This window comes from Porites lutea, chromosome 5, assembly GCF_958299795.1.
Source record: "Porites lutea chromosome 5, jaPorLute2.1, whole genome shotgun sequence".
Classification (NCBI taxonomy): domain Eukaryota; kingdom Metazoa; phylum Cnidaria; class Anthozoa; order Scleractinia; family Poritidae; genus Porites; species Porites lutea.
This window is the reverse complement of record NC_133205.1, coordinates 2,991,824-3,008,742: the sequence shown is the minus strand read 5'-3', so window position 1 is coordinate 3,008,742 and position 16,919 is coordinate 2,991,824. Positions and strand designations below refer to the sequence as shown.

At 38.6% G+C, this 16,919-nt stretch overlaps 2 protein-coding genes across 2 annotated transcripts; one reads left to right on the top strand and one right to left on the bottom strand.

Moving 5' to 3' along the window:
- Positions 1-10,718: 10,718 nt before the first annotated feature.
- On the bottom strand, positions 10,719-13,682 carry LOC140937637 (torsin-1A-interacting protein 2-like). The gene has a single exon (XM_073387193.1). It carries the CDS (start codon positions 13,584-13,586, stop codon positions 12,471-12,473), a length of 1,116 nt encoding a protein of 371 aa, XP_073243294.1. The 5' UTR covers positions 13,587-13,682; the 3' UTR covers positions 10,719-12,470.
- A 350-nt stretch (positions 13,683-14,032) lies between these two features.
- On the top strand, positions 14,033-15,295 carry LOC140937638 (torsin-1A-like). The gene has a single exon (XM_073387194.1). The coding sequence runs from the start codon at positions 14,164-14,166 to the stop codon at positions 14,785-14,787; it is 624 nt and encodes a 207-aa protein (XP_073243295.1). The 5' UTR covers positions 14,033-14,163; the 3' UTR covers positions 14,788-15,295.
- Positions 15,296-16,919: the final 1,624 nt, after the last annotated feature.

Genomic DNA, 16,919 nt, shown 5'->3' with positions numbered 1-16,919 from the left:
ATATGTAGTACGAGCTATTAAATACAGAGTACAGGCGTTTTTTAATATGGCTAAATTACACTGCTTTAGAACGCGCTTTTGATAGACAAGAGCTAAAAATTATTTTAATAAAACGGATTAAGCTCAAAGCAGTACGTGCTCTGACCTAGTGCAGCCAAGTAATTTAAACGCAGTCGAAGTATCGATTGCCTTTCTCCACCTGAATGTTCTAGAGACTTGTTTATACCAGCGCAGCATTTCTTGTAGAAATTACATTAATAGCACTGCTAAACTGATGGAATCACCGACAAACAAAAGCCTACTTTAAGGCAAAGATCACCTAAGAATTCAAGCAAAATAGCGTAGTGCTTGTTGGTTCTAAAACCTGTGCTTCTAGTTGACACAACATTAATTCATACCCTCTTTGCATACGAAGACAAATGGTCGAATGGATTCGTCCACTCCTTAACGTCGCTTTAACAATTCGGGGACCGTTTTTTTGCAGTAATTATAAGGCTCTTTGGCTAATTCGCTTTTCGCTGAACGAAATCCCATCGTCAAGCTGCAATAGCTCTTTATCGGGAACAAATGTGCACAATTCGTCCAAATATACAACAATGATCCACGCTCAATTATTTCAATGTCCTTTTAACAATTCTAAGTCCATTTCTTGCAGATGATATTATCAGTGTTCTTTAGAATATTTCCATTTAAACAAAACCCATCTCTATAATTGATGTGTCGGGAAAAAAAAGTCGCTTTACTGGTAGCCTCTAGAATATTCCAAATATATGCTTAAAAGGCACTTGGAACAAAAGTAATACTAAGTAAGGGAAGTAAGACTAAAGTGTTTAATCTGACTTCAATGAATAAATTAATGAGAATCGAGTGAGTGAGTGAGTGAGTGAGTGAGTGAGTGAGTGAGTGAGTGAGTGAGTGAGTGAGTGAGTGAGTGAGTGATCGAGTGCCATTCGAGTTCCTCCAAAAGCCCATGGCATGACTACGTCATCCATGAGCTAAAGAAAGATTTTTTAAGGCCTGAATACCAAAAACGCGTCTGAAGTATTTAGTGTTCCTGATTAATTAACAGGTGGCGGCTGAACAAGTAATTTGAATGTTTGAGTTGGAAATGAATCTTAGGATTAAGGTCAAAAATTAAAAGGGCGTGAATTAATCTGTTTTTTCTTTTTTTAGTTCTGTCTGTGAAGTTTTAAGAGGTTTGCATCAACTCTTTTTATCACAGAGTAGTTTTAAGCCGAACGAAGCCGGATTTACCTGGGTTTTCCGGTGCTGTATGATTAGACAACTGAGAGGTCAGTATTACTGAGAAATTTGCCCATCTCTAGATTTGCAAACATTTTCTTGAACACTAACCTTCTGGTTTTTGTGTGTGCACTTTTCATTGCAATAAATTAAAAAATGGCAAACGTGCAGCGTGCAACCATGAGTTTTGGGCGGATGCGACGCGGTAATCGAAGTTGTTGTAAGAGACTTGTCAGAAATTAGCAGGGGGGTAGGGGGTGGAAACAGAGGGAGGGTCACATTTTTTGAGACTCAGAAAAGGGAGGGGTCATGAAAAATGGGCCGTTAAAAGGGGGAGGGTCATGTAAATATATGCCTGTGATCATGCAGAGGTTCACGCACAGAAAAAAAAGGAAGTTCTTTATTTGTTAAAAAACAAACAAACAAACAAACAAACAAGAAAGAAAAAACAAAAACAACGGAACATTATGGATATAAACTGTGAAGTACTATTACAAGAATTTAATAAACATCTATACTTTTCATTTATAACAAAGCTATAGAGTCTTATTGAAAGAATGAATAATGTTGTTATTAATGTTTAGTTAAGGTAAAAACAACCACTGCAAAAACCGTGTACGATCAATCTTGCTCAACGTCGGATCCAAAAAGATCGTGATCAATCAAAATAGATCAAATTGAAAACGTTACAGTCAAGAAGACTTAATGTTATCAGAGTTTTGGCTATCCTATTCATCACTATCTTTAGCATCACCATCAATGCTGCTGTGAGCATCTTGATCATCATCATTTTTGTCATCAGCATTGATAAAATCACTTTCATCATCATCATGATTTCCATTTAAGTTGAAGCGTAGATATTGCTTGATGTCCTGTGATTCATTGGTGAACAATACCTTCTCCACGGCATATTGGATATGTGGCCTTTGTGTTTTAAGGAGCCGACTTAAACTTCACAATGAAGAGATAACGGGCCAATAGGCTTTGTAACGTCATGCTACTCTTGCTAAGGGTGCAATGGTTTCCGGCAATAACCCTTTTGCAGTTAGCTTCCACTTGTTGCACTAGCTTTCTTTGCTTTCCTTTTATTTTGTTTACTTGTTGCCTTGCCTTGTTGCACCTTAAAGAGCCTGGAACATTTTTCTTTCAATTCTGTAACGTGGAGAGGGTCAAGATATTTTAGGCCAAGCTCAAGGGGAGGGTTAGCAAATTTCACTCCCATTGCAGAGATGGGTCACCTCATTTCCGAACCCCGATTTAAAATTCCCACCCTCCCCCCTCCCCCCTGCTAATTTCTGACAATTCCCTAAGATACTTAGCCTCATTCATTATTTGTTAATTAACGTTAACGCTAATCTGCTATTTATAGGAACTAATCCGTTTAATACTAACGTAGCTTGTCAAACTCGAGCACAAGAATTTCGCATTACGCACAGATAAATTACCTATTTACTCCGTTGTGACTGAAAGGTCACAATTCACATCAGAACACCGCGACTTCACTAACAAGCAAAATGTCCTGGATTCCAAATATCCGCGTTCAGCGATTTTTTCAGCAACTGCTTGTCAACTTCAGGCGAATTGTATCAAATGTTCGTCATTTTGGCGGGGCCCTTTTTGAATGGCTTTTTGGTGGGCGTTGGAACAACCGAGAGCCTCTGTTGGAGCGCGGTCTTAATCAAGGTAAACTGAAAGGAAACGAACTTTACTGGGCAAAGCGGAAAAGTTGTGTATCAGTAGGAAGATGTAATGTGAAATTGACAGACTGAATTGAACACATCAAAACACACATATATTGTTGCTACTGATAGGCAAGAACAAGTCGAACCACTTTCTTGCGTTGTGTAGAAAGTCCTTTTTTACAAACCACGTCTATAACAAATTACATGAATAATTGTAACCTATAATGTTGTTCACTTTCATTAGCTATTAATCATCACAACAATGAAGCTCAGGTAAGGCGTTCAAGTCTGCACCGTGAAGAAGGCAAGAATATAAAAGAACCTGTGGAGAATGATGAGGGTAAGATGATAAAATTTAAACAACTAAGATAGATTCCGATTTAAGAATACTGACCTTCTACTGAAATAAAAGCCCTAAAAGATGGTTCCTTCATAAACCATGCAACTTACAATACATGACTATGTCTTATGTCCGGACGGAAATCGATCTAATCATGTTTGAGCCGGTTTGGAGATCTATGGAAGGCAAACATCCAAGTGAACGAAAACAGGCTAGGATTTCAGCTGATTTTGAGCCATTGTAAGTTCATCGCTCACAAATGTTTTTGTGCATGTTTCATAGAGTCGAAATAGAAATGAATTTTTTGTTGCTTCGGTCCATAATTCGCAGAATTTTCTCCCTTTCCGCTATGGCCTCTTTGCGAACTACCTTCGAAACAGCCTTTCTTTTAACAACTAATCTTACTCCTTCTACTCTAGCGTTTTGGCGCGGAACTGAACTATCTTTTGCATAGGCCCTTCTAATTTATCACTGAATCATGCTCGAAGTGAATGCTGTGCGGCTTATTGAACCCCTTTCCACATTTCGGGTACGTTTTTTATATAAAAAAACTTTTTCCTTTTTTCTTGAGCAAGAGCACTGTCACGGAATTGTCTATCCCCCGCAGAACTCGACCTCTCTTCGATGAGGTTGTCGGTCTTGGAGGCCTGCAAATAAAAGCAAACTTGTTTAATTTCATCTGGGGTCGAATGCTGAGGTTCAGAAAGGACGTCGAGCAAAAACATTGTTTAATCTGGGTCAGTGAGATTGCCTTTTAAACGTACTTCTGAAGATTTTATATCAGTAAATGTTCACATTTAAACAACCCGAGACGTTGATTCTTGCGGAGTTCTTTCTTAAACGATCGACATCTTTGTCATTCCCTTTTTAGTAAACATAAGTAGAACCTGTATTGCTCCTAGAAACTCACCTCACCAATGTCCGCAAAGAGGGTCGGTTTTACTGAAGATATGGAAAGAAATATTAGGGATTTCTGACTCATTAGATTTGTGTCAGCTTGATATTTTACCCTTGTTTGTTAATACACACCTAGTGATCTTGGTGTTTAAAGAAATCTGATTGGTGTTTTCCAATTTTTGTATTCAAAACAGTGTTTTCCCATTTTCTTTGAGATGATTTTTTTTTGCTCGATGGAATTATGTGTACAACTAATTTTCATTAAGGTGATGTTACACGAGACGATTCGCAACAAGGATTTTTGGTGCAACAAAGCGTTGCAAATTTGTTGCGTCATTTTTTGAATAGTGACAACCTCGTTCCTATATTGGAACGCTGTGTTGCACTAAAAAACGTCTTTGCGAAGAATCGTATCGTGTAACATCACCTTTAGAGTAGAAGGGCGTCGATAAAACCCGGAACATGGACCATTCCGGAACATGAAAAAATTAAAATATTTTTTTATGAAAAAAAATTAATTAATTAATTAAATAATAATGATAATAAATAATAAAAAAAACAATACATAGAAAACAATTTTTGTACAAATTTATAATAACAAAAAAAATAACATAACATAAAAACGAAAAATAAAGAAACAAACAAAGAAAGAAAGAAAAAGAAACTGGTATATCATCTCCGAGTATGAGAAAACAATAATTTGTCGCAATGAATTTTTTTGTGAATCATTAATTTAATTATCCAAGTCCAAAGCGACGAGCTCCTAAGCTCTTCTTACGGTCGCAAAGCCGTAATTGGATAACCGTTAAACCGCATGGCAAACAATTACAAGAGGTGGCTGTGTGAGGAAAGCTTGAAAACCCCCTCCTCGCGCGACCCATTTTAATATATTTTGAATTTAGAAGCAAGCCTTCACTCATTACTGTCATTTGCATGAACCCTCACTCGCCCAACAAATTTTAATTTGTTGCGACAAAATATTATTTTCTCATACTCAGAGAGGATACCAGTTTCTTTTTCTTGATTATTTCATTATTTTTCGTTTTTTTTTTTTGTCACGCAGCAAATTTCGCTAGTTGCGCAAAGTAGATACGAGTTCTACTTTTTGCAACAAACTGTCAAATTATCACTTGCGTTACAACTTGCCAACTTCCCAATTTCCCATGCGTCACACACTTCTGATTGGTCTATTTTCGTAGGTCGGTAAATATTCAGCCACTATTTACCTTGATTTCATAGCATTCGTGTCCACTTTTGTGTGGGTCTTCATAAAATAGCATATAAAATAGTTCCAGTAGCTTCATCAGTACCCGATTAAGAGATAATTTACACGTCTTCTTTAGATAATTAAAAGAATTCTATTGTAATATTCTCCTTTCCAGAAAAATATCCGATCCAGTGTTTAGAAGCAAACTGACCTTGGCCAAACGAGCTTCAGAAGAATGATTACATTTTTTAAGGTTCTTGTGATCGACAAGAGTTAATTTTCAAACTGTCAGGATTTGGAGTTGAGATGTTATTTTCTTTGGAAAAGAAATATTTTGATGTTATTTTTATAAATATTTGAATTCTGTTAAGTCACGGAATTTTTTAAAAAGACCGTTTTCAACTTAGTTGTAAAAGTAACTGAAGGGTAATATAAACCTTTATTCAAGAAATAAAAGTCAGAAGAAACAAATGTAGTGGACATGAAGTTGTTTTCCGTCTCTCTGTGAAGTTTGAGCGCGTTTTTAGAGGCCTTGCAGTGCCGTAGCCAGACCAAACGGCCAACCGAGGCAGGCGGGAGTTGCTAGGGGGGTTCGGGGGCATGCCCCCCCCCCCGAGAAATTTTGAACTTTAGTCTCTCGGAAATGCGATTTGCAGCGTTTTCTGGGCCTTTCGGTAACTTTTTTTCGAGTTAATTTAAGTGGAATTTAAAAAGCAATAATCAGAAACAAGCTACATAATCTGGGTGACCGTTAACCTCGCCAATGGTTTTGATCAGTATTGTTCAAAAAAAATTTGAGTTAACGTACGTAGCCCCTTGAGATCGATGATATGGTAATTTTTTCATAGTATATTGACTGAATTGCTGAATTCTTTGTAATATCATGATGCGTTAAAAATATCCGATGATCGCTTATGTAAAATAAAAATGATCGGCGAAATTCGTCAAAATTTTACCGAGGCGAGTGCCTCGGTTGGCCTCATACTAGCTACGGCGCTGCCTTGGCCCAGTTGTTCGAAAACTGATTAGCGCTTAACCCGGGTTTCTTTTTCTCGTGTTCAAAAGCATTTTTTCAGATAATTTTCTCTGCTATTTTTAGAACTTCCAATCATCAACTTGTAGACAGACAGAATTAAAACTGAAATGCTTTTAAAACTTTCAAATCTGAATTCAAATCTCGCACTAACCCTGGGTTATCTTAACCCTGCTTTGAACAACTCGGCCCAGGGTAATAATTCTTGGTTTGCACGTGACGTCACTAAAAAAACAAACTAGAAACTATGGATTCTTCCGAGTTTCTACTTTCACGAGGTATTACAGCACCTAAACACCTTTATATAAACAAATTTTGGTTTTAAAGAGTTCTTCGTTTTGCGAAAGAGGACGTTTGAAGTTCAAGGCTTTTGCGTGACGCGGCAGTTAGCTAACGGCCAGGAGAGCTCTTACGTGGGTTAAAAACATTACCGATTTTGGGAGATTTTGCTATCTAAACATTCCTGGTCTCAGAATAAATATTACTTTAATCTTTATGAGTTCCTCAAGCGAAGAATGCACGCATTAGTAAGAAAACTTGAAAACAGATTTCTGTTGGTATCCGGCGGCCATATGTGGGTCCCGGGAGGGGGGGGGTACTACCATATATAGGCTATATGGGTATGTGCCGCTGTGAAGGGTATGGTTTTCAAGCAGTTTACTCTAGGATAGGGTATATAAATCAGAGCGTTTGGGTCTAGAATAGGGTATAATTTTTCAGGAAACTGATCAGTTGGTTGAAGATTTTATCTAGACCGGGAAACAGTTACTCTAGGATAGGGGGATTTTGGGAGTTTACTCTAGTATAGGGTAGCAAAATTCAGCTGAACTAGCTCTGGTATAGGTCAAGGGTTCCAGGGTCCCAGCGGCACATCCCCACCCAGAAATTCCTAAAGTGCCCCCCCCCCCCCCGGGATGTGGGTGTCCCTGACTGAGATTCCAACATGGCGTTTCCAAACAAAGCTTTATAAACTTAGGTAAGTCGTTTTTCCGAACATCTCGCATTTGAAATATTACACAGACCTTATTTTGGGCAAGATGTTTTGTATATTTATCTTCTTTCATTTCCCAGATTCTAGAAGTTCTGTATTGCATGGTCTACATTTTTTTTTCATTGCGTGACAGTGCAAACCGAGTATTGGGGACCGGCCACTGAGTTTGTGGTAAACGCTAGTTTCCATATCTCAAATCGCCCTTGGATACCTTGTGAGGCCTACATAAAATAATTGCATACATGTATACATATATGAGTGAGCCCTGACCATAGTGATTAGGGTTAAGCACTAACAATACTGATTAGAATTAAGCACTGAAAATACTGATTAGGGTTAAGCACTGACCATACTGATTAGGGTTAAGCACTGAAAAGACTGATTAGGGTTAAGCACTGACCATACTGATTAGGGTTAAGCACTGACCATACTGATTAGGGTTAAGCACTAAAAAGACTGATTAGGGTTAATCACTGACCATACTGATTAGGGTTAAGCACTTAGAATAGTGATTAGGGTTAACGGTTAGCTATCTATTTAGGGTTAGGGTTTTCGCTACAGTAGTTAAATTACTCTCATGTCCTGCAGTGGATTCTCGGTGGTCTAGAGGTTAGGGCAGGAAACTGCAGATTTAACACTCCAGGATCGATTCCTCCTCGTGACTGGCAATTTGTTTTCCTTTAAAATTGAAGACACTTGCACTTTGACGACAATTGTTGAGCAGGAACTAAGTCTCTTAGTCAAGAAACTTAGAAATTTCATGTAAGTGTAAGTGAAAAGGGAGAAGGCGGTTTGAGGTATGGAAACAAGGGCTTACCCACAGTTTATGGAGATGGCGCGAGGGAGAAAACGATGGGGCGAGGGGGAAGGGGGAGAATTCAGGGGTATGTTCAAGTGGTTGGAGGGGGGAGATAATGTGTTTTTTTTATCTAAGAAACAAGGACATTTTTAGGTTTCGCTATGTGACATTAATTATTTGTGGTTTAATTTTTAGTAATAATAATACTTATATAGCGCCGATATCAATATTGCTATTTTCATCAGCGCTTAAAAATAAAAATATTAAAAAAATAAAAATAAAATATAATAATATAATAATAATAATAATAATAATAATAATAATGATAATAATAATAATAATAAGTGCATAAAGTATACATGCAAAAAGTGCATGAACCTACCAAAAAGAGTAAAACAATTATGTCAACACTAAAACTATAAAAATTACCTAGACTACTTAAATCGTAAAAAACTGCATAAAACCTACTAAAAACGAGATTAAAAAGCACATAAAATCACAAAAAAGCTTAGCACAGATTAGCGCACCAAGAAGCATTTTTTCCTTTTTTTGCTGTGTAATTTTACAACCTGAGCCTGCTTAATATTTATCAAAGAGATACTGGCAACTGAGAAAAATAAGTCAAGGTGGGCAGGTAACCGCGGGAAACATATGATATCAAGAAGCTTTAGAGATATATCTTGAAGTAGCCTGTGAACAGGCCTTGGGTCGAGCGGGGAACTTGCTATTTTTTTCCCCAAACAGAGAGCCTGTTCACAGGCTAATCTTGAAGATATATGGGATGAGAAGTATAACCTCCTATAGAAACATTGGTTTATTGGCTTCTCACCCAATGATCCTTCAGGGAAGTGCGTGACAAGACACAAGCTTGTCTGAATAAGAGGCCACAGAAAATACTGTTTAACTGTGAGTGTCCCTCTGTATCAATTTTATTACACAAACCCTGTAATCATTCAACTGATTAGTATTTTTTCTTGAATGCATATATTCAATTTCAGCTCTTTTAAAAACAAATCAGTATCTCGTCTAAAAATTCACGAAAGCAGATTAAAAATCAGCACTTGCTACAAGCTTATCATAGAAACACCTGAAACTTAACTACAGTTAAAGAATTACTGATAATCTGAAAATACATGCAGGTAAACTTCTATAAAGCAGAATCATTGTAGGTCTTGTCGAGAAAGCACTTATCACCTTTGTTGATACCAAAAAAGGTAAACCCGTTTTCAGGGGGGTCATACTCCTCTAAGGGGGTGTCCCTGGTTAACGGTTGTGAAAACATAGCACTGTTCCCTTGAAAACAAAACCGGCAAGTGAGAAGGACTTCCGAAAAAGATGATTCTGTAACAGATTCATAAGACGATGCTCACCTACATTTTCTACAGTGTTCCTTTGCCCCCTTCAATAACTGGTGCGTAGAGTGGGCTTTGGCTTCTCGATGAGTTTCTCATAGGCGTACTAGTCTTCATATAGACATTTTAATTTATTACACAACTACAACCGACCCAACAAATAAATTTGTCTCTATTTTATATCAAGATGTATACGTCAGTTTATTGTTCCTTCTTTTGCGTCCCAGCATTTACACGTAGAATTAGTTAGTTCACCTAATCCCACGTGGTGACGCCAAGGTCAATGATTTTCCTACAGGATCTTAGCTTAAATCCATCCAGTTTTGTTTTCTGTCGGTGTTGTATTGTCTTTCAAAACCACCGCCTTTATTATACTAGATTTTTTTGCCAGGGAAAGCATTAACGTGTGTCCAGTATATGAGAACATGCTATTTCTAACTGTTGCTTTGAAACCCAGTCGAGAGTCTGAATGTTTAACTGTACATATGCCAAAATACAAAAAGGTTATCAACACACAGGATTCAACTCACCTCCTCATCCATATTAGCAAGCTTTTCAATCCGACTCAGTCCGTGTTAAACAGCGGCAATCTCGCGGAATTGGAATTGCAGGGTACTGAAATCGGAAGTAGGAAGACCCTTCTCGGCTTTAGTACCTTAATGGCATGCTACTCAAGTGTGTCTTTTTGCAATACCCCCCACTTGGGTTTTTAGTTCCATTTTCTTCAGTTGATTGATTCTTTATATAAAGCTTACAAACATGTGCACTGCCTGCAGTTCGTATTAAGAGCTAGTTGAGCGTGAGTAGTGGCTACATACGTATTAATAAAAGAGGTATATTTACAGAACAAGGGAAAAATGAGGTTTACAAGTATACAATATTGTACTAATCAGGGTTCAACCAGATTTTGGATCCAAAATTCAAGACTTTTTCTAAACTTTTCCATAAAACAATAATTTCTTTTTCCAGACTCAAGGTTATCAAATAGGTGATCAACAGAGACCTTAAAAAAAGAAGGAACAACGCTTTCTCTATGACATGCAGGTGAGATTGAATTTTAACCAACACAAAAAAAAATTTCATTTGTGAATCACTTGTTGTAGTTTTGAAAAAAAAAACTCAAGACATTTAACCATTTTTTCAAGGCTTTTTCAAGAAATTATTCAAAACTCTGTAAGAACCCTGTTAATTTTTATTATAAACAATACAATTTATAAGTAGGTGGAATATGATCGCCAGTTGAAGAAAATGAAGAGCTTGCTTGCAGGCTGTTATTGGGTGGAATTAAGGTTTGAGCACACATATTTTTTTTCAAAGAAATAATACCATTCCCTGAAAACTAACCATTATAAAAACATCCAGAGTATGTGGATTTATTAAGTTGCTAAGGTGGTTATTCTGTACCTCATGCAGCCATGCATCGGTATGAACACTCTGACTAGAGGACAAATGTTAATTAATTGTGGAAGATTTTGTTGGTTTATCTAGAATGTGAAAGTACAATAATGAGCCCCTGCCGGGGGGGGGGGGGGGGCATGTCACCCGTCTGAATTTTAAAATGTCTCCTGTCTGTGTTTATAAATGCTTGTCACTTATTGTCGGCTTTACCGTCCCTGTCACAATTTGGCCGAGGGAGGTTGTCTCTTGTCGCCATTTCATTTTACGCGTTGTTGCTACTTTTTGGGCCATGTCGCTTGTCGGAATTTACCCTGGCAGGGCCTCAATAATACATCCATCAAACAGGTTATCAGATAAGGCAAGGTTAACCTAAGCTTCATTATTTTTTAAGTTAACCTGAGATCAGGCCCAATTCTAGCAGTTCTTGTGCATTCTCCCTTACTCTCTTACATAGTTGCCATGCCAGCTGCCAGATTTTTATATTTACCTCATGACCAAAAATAGAGCCTGAGCTCATGTTAGATACTATCATGACATATCTTGAGGGTTATCCATTATTAAAAGAAATGGTCAAAATGATGACAAAATTCAAGTCCATAAGAAAGAAACCTGAGAATACTAAAACTTCGCTATTGCAAGACATGCACTAATGCACTATTATCCCCTCCTTAGCCCATGCAGCCATTCAGGTGCATAGGCTAAAGAAAGAAAATTCACCATTTTCATACAGACCATAATGCAAACTTGTTTATCCCCCCCTTAAAGAAAAAATTTTTGCATAACCATTGCCTTCGATTTCTCTTGGGATGACCATCTAATCCCTGGGAGAAACTGGAAACAATGGTTATGCAAAGTTTTGGGGGGCAACAAAGGTAGACTATGGTCTATGTAAAAATGGTGAATACAGTACTGCTGTTCATAACATCCAATATTTTTCAATGCAAAATCTAAAGTTACTTAAGTTTCTTTTACTGGTAACTCCAGTTTCAGTCTACTCAAACTATGGTAGACACTGATGGATCAGATTATAAATTTTTTAGCTCATAACAGTTAGTCTGAAATGTTAGCCTTCTCCACCCCCTAACCCATCTCTCTCCTCCACGTGCATCCTTGTGCGCCACCCTCAAGTAAGGGAGTAGAAAAGGCAGGTATTTCAGATTAACAGCAGCAAGTAATGGCTATTTCAATAATATTTTACACATGTATATAGGTCTGCTATTTATAATTCTGGATTGCTATCACAGGCAAGTGTTTGTAACAGGACAAGAGTGGATTGTATGAATGTCTAAATACAATTTGCAGAAAAGAAAAAAATCAAGGAAAAATGATGCAGCTACCCAAATGATATATTTTACAGTGAGTTAATCATCTGAAAAACTCAACATCACTACTGACTGTCTGTCGAAAATTTCTACATTGACCAAAGCATAGGTTGTAATGGCTGGTGAAGATTGGATTCTGCCAGCACCTACTGGCAGGTGTACCCTGCATGAGTAAAATGTATGAAATCTTGTCTCATGTAAAACAAGTTAACAAGTAGCTGAACTACTAGGTTCACCATTCATAAGAGCCACTGTGTCTGCAACTCGGCTCAAAAGAGCAGCGACAGCATCCTTGTCCTCCTTTGCCCAAACTATCTCAGCAAGGTACTTCTCAACTGTTCCCTCTGCTTCTTTAGGTGCTAAAGATGCATCTGGCTCTAGAGGCAAGTGTACGGTGAAGATGATTGCCACATGTTTATGTGGTGCATTCTGATCATCGCAATATGAGTAAAACAACAGAGGTGATGGAGGCGGAAGGAGTTCAAGGTGATGAACAAGTGCCGCTCTGTGACCTTTATTAAAACATCTTATTAGTAAATCATCCATCTTTTTCTTGGTCTCCTCACCAGGGTAACTCCTTTCTTCTCTTCCATCAATCGTTGCTAACATTCTCTTGTATTCTGGATCTAACCCCTCTGCAAGCTTCTTGGCAAAGCAGTCCACCATGCTGTGAGCAGCTGGGGGTGCAGCTAGTAACAATACAAGTGGCTGAGACGGACTGGCATTATTGAGATGTGCCAAGCCACGGTTCTTTAGGATCCTCCAAAACCGGTCAGTTTGGTTAGTGAAAGAAGATTGAAGTTCTTTTATCTTATTTTCAAAGATTATAGGAAGGACAAAAGGTTTTCTTTTGGGCTTTTCAGGGGCAATTAAGATAGCCAAGATAACTAACAAAAATGCAACAACTAAGAGGATACCAGCCAACTTCATGGGGCTAGGAGGTTCTTTGTCGGGCTGTTTCGTGATCTCAGTTGGTTCATCGGATGGTTCATCGGGGTTGTTTGTGATCTCGGGTACTCCTGTTCCTCCTCCATGCTCTGCAGCTCTGTCTCTTGGAAGTGAATTTGATGGGATCTCACGGTGCTCTCTCCTTGTATTAAATCCATGCTCCTCTGTATGGCTCGTGTCTTCATCCGCTGGGTTATCTTTTTCGTTTTGTTTCCCCTTAACAGGCTTCGCGGAGGGAAAATTATCTCCAACTGTTGCCTCAGCAGTATTTTCCATCTTCACATTTTCATCTCCAAGCGGGACGTCAACTTCCCCAACCTGGAAGCCCCCAACCTTCTCCTCAATAGACTTTACCTTTTTCTTTTTAGGGGCCATTTAGTAGATGTTTTCCAAATTCAGCTCCATCAATTTTTTTCTTGGAAAAGCAGGAACAAGAGATTTGCATCAAATAACGCGCGTTTTCCCGGAAACTTCCGCTTGGTAACCACTCGTTACGCTTCCTTTTCTAAAGGTTTATTTGATTGGTCAAAGGAATTACCACGACCAATAGAAGTGTTTGTTATAAAGTCCCTCGAAAATGGCGAAGAGCGGGGTGTTTTTGCTATTTATCGTGTTGTGTTTTACTCCTGTTCGAAAGGCATTCATCATCGAAAGTTGCGTCGGGACTGCTGTGTTTGGATCTCTAGCTTATGTGGCGCCAAAAGTTTGGTGTCGTTTTAAAGAATGTTGCACAGATAGATGGATCTCGGCGAACATCACCGGTCTGCAGTCAGCTCTACGCCGGCGCGTGTTTGGACAGCATTTAGTCACCGAGACAGTGCTTAAGGCAATAGTTGGACATCTGAATAATAAATCACCGAACAAAGCTTTGGCACTCTCTTTTAACGGCTGGACCGGATCGGGGAAAAACTTTGTTAGCAAGATCATTGCAGAACATATTTTTAGGGAGGGGATGGAAAGTAAATTTGTCCATCAAATCATTGCCACCCTTGACTTCCCACACCAGTCGGATTTGGACCGTTATAAACGATATCTGCGTAGTTTGGTTTCTAGTTCAGTGTCACAGTGCTCAAGGTCGCTGTTCATTTTTGACGAAATGGATAAAATGCCGATCGGTCTCATAGATGTACTAAAGCCCTACTTAGACCACTACCCTGATGTTGGCAAAGTTGACTTCCGAAGAAGTATTTTTATATTTTTGAGCAATACGGGAGGACATCTGATCAATGACGCAGTCCTCCGACACTGGAAAGAGGGGAAAAAGAGAGAAGACATTGGTATTAAAGAGATGGACAAGGTTGTTAACCTTGGCGAGTTTAATACTAAAGGTGGTTTCTGGCATTCATCGCTCATCGAAAAAAATCTTATAGATTATTTTATCCCGTTTTTACCTTTGGAGAGATCTCATGTTAAAATGTGCGCTAAAGTAGACTTGGAAAAGAAAGGACATCCAGTTACTGAACAAGTCCTTAACAACATTGCAGATGAACTATTATACTTCCCAGAAGACTTAAAGGTCTTTTCTCAGTCTGGTTGTAAGAAAGTATCGAGCAAAGTTGACTATATCATGCTTTAGATTAGATAGTAGTGTTGGTTACTTGTAGTGACAGTTTTTCTGAATATAGTAACCCAGGCTTTTTTAAAAGACATTGAACAATGGGCGTCTAACTAGGCTAAAAAAATTTTGTGTTAATTTTTTCTCAAAGGAAGCATCCTCTAGTAGCTTGCAAATGCAGATCTGTTTCCAGTCGGCGCTTCTCTCCAAATGAAAAGTAAACTGTAATGGGTGGAGAGAAGCGATGACCGTAAATACATGTACATCTGCATTGGGTTATTCCAGAAAAATCCACACCCGCACAACAGAAGGCACGTTTTTTTGACCCCCCTTCCACCCGAATTCCGAAACTGCATGAGCGCCCCCCCCCTCCTTTCAGGATTTCCAAGTTCAAAGACTGCCCACCCATCCAGATTTCCATGAAATTGTTAGAGACCGCAATTTTAATTTGCACTCGATGTATATGATTCTTTTAGGCATTTAGATGATCTTTTATTAAATAAGCCTCAATTCTCCTTGATTTCTGTGTTTGTTGTGAAAGTTAAGATTAAATTTTCACATAAAAGGCTTACACATTTTGGAAATAAGCTCACATGTGAGTGAACTTCTCTTTTTTTCCAGACCAGGCAAAATTTACAGCAAAATATACTACAATACAGCTCTATGTACTCGATTAAAAGGTCGTCTTCTTTGTTGAGAAACAAGAATCGTTGAAAGGGGATTTTAACTGGGCTGCCAAGGGGCCATTTTTTCTGAGAGGCCGAGGGGAGGGGGTGGCTGTACTCACTAGTTTCATTGTACCCTTTTGGAAGACTTTCATAACAAGAAAAATGAGTACAATCTAGATTTCCAGAGCTGTTAACCCCCTCTCCCATGAGCTTTTCCAGCATGCCTTCCATCGTGGGAGTGTAGATTTTTTCTGGAATAATCCATTCACAGCCTAATCCACTGGACACCTGGACACCTTTTTGGCTAAAACCTTCAATTATCTTGAACAATAAATTAATGTCAAGAAAAGTGGACATTGCTAAGTCTAGTTTCATCAGAAGTTTCAAGATAAAGCTCTTCAAAGCACTGTTGATTACAATACTTCCCCTTCCCTTCTCCAGAAAACAAAATATGCTGAAGTCCAACTGGATATTTTCTGCTCTTGACTGAACAACATTGACCAGGGTGGGGTCGGGGAGGGGGTCTTTGCACAGGATAGGATAGGATAGGATAGGATAGGATAAGTGCTTTATTATCAACAGAGTGCCTACAGACACATGTGTTTACAATGATAAGAAAAATTTTAGTGCAATAATTATAGTGGTTAGGATCCATTGTCCCCAGTATGGGGGTTCTGTGGTTAAAGTGCAAATTTCTTATGACTTTTTGCGTGACCTTGTTGGAAAAGGAACTTAGGGCCTCGAATCTCTGCGACAGGATTGATGTAAGTATTTTATTTCAGGTGTTATACTGAGGGCACTGACAAATGCATTAGCCAGGCTGCTCAGTAGAGGAGTTGCCAGTGAGCACATAAGCCTGTTTCTTAGGAGGAAGATACCTCTAGATGTCTGATCTATTTTAAAACTTAGTATAACCGTTTTTTTGTACACGGAAGAAGGGTTGCACATTTTCTTGGTAACCTATGAAAGCAAGAATAATTTGGTCATGACGTAGCGTACGCCCGCCCGTCCGTACACACAATTCATGTAAGCCAATGCCAGATGTCAGGTTATTTTGGCGGGAAAGCGTATGGCCACCCGCTTCACGTGAAGCAGGGACAACTAAAGAGTCAATAAAGACGAAAACGGAAAGCGGAAATTGTCTCTGTATCCGTGTTGTCTTATAAAGTATCAAGCTTTGATTAATTGTCGTGTCCACAAATTTGGAATATAGAGAAAGAGAAAGACAGAGAAAAAGAGAAAGTAGGGCGACAGGCCAGCGATGCTCAACGAGAAAAAGAGCTAGAGCGAGAGAGAAAAAACAAAGAAGACACTTTTTGTTGGAGGAACAACATGGAATTTTGTAGCGGCGGTGAGAAAATGAGAAATGCTAGCGGCCACTAGAATGAAAATGAGCGACGGTGAAAAGTTTCTAGAAGTTTCACGTTGAAGTCGTGCAAAACAACGGCAAAGAAATGTACAAAAAAAGTGTGTTGCACTGCAAAG

Coding starts and splice junctions, on each gene's coding strand:
- LOC140937637 (XM_073387193.1), bottom strand. CDS start 13,586: ATGGCCCCTAAAAAGAAAAAGGTAAAGTCTATTGAGGAGAAGGTTGGG.
- LOC140937638 (XM_073387194.1), top strand. CDS start 14,164: ATGGAAAGTAAATTTGTCCATCAAATCATTGCCACCCTTGACTTCCCA.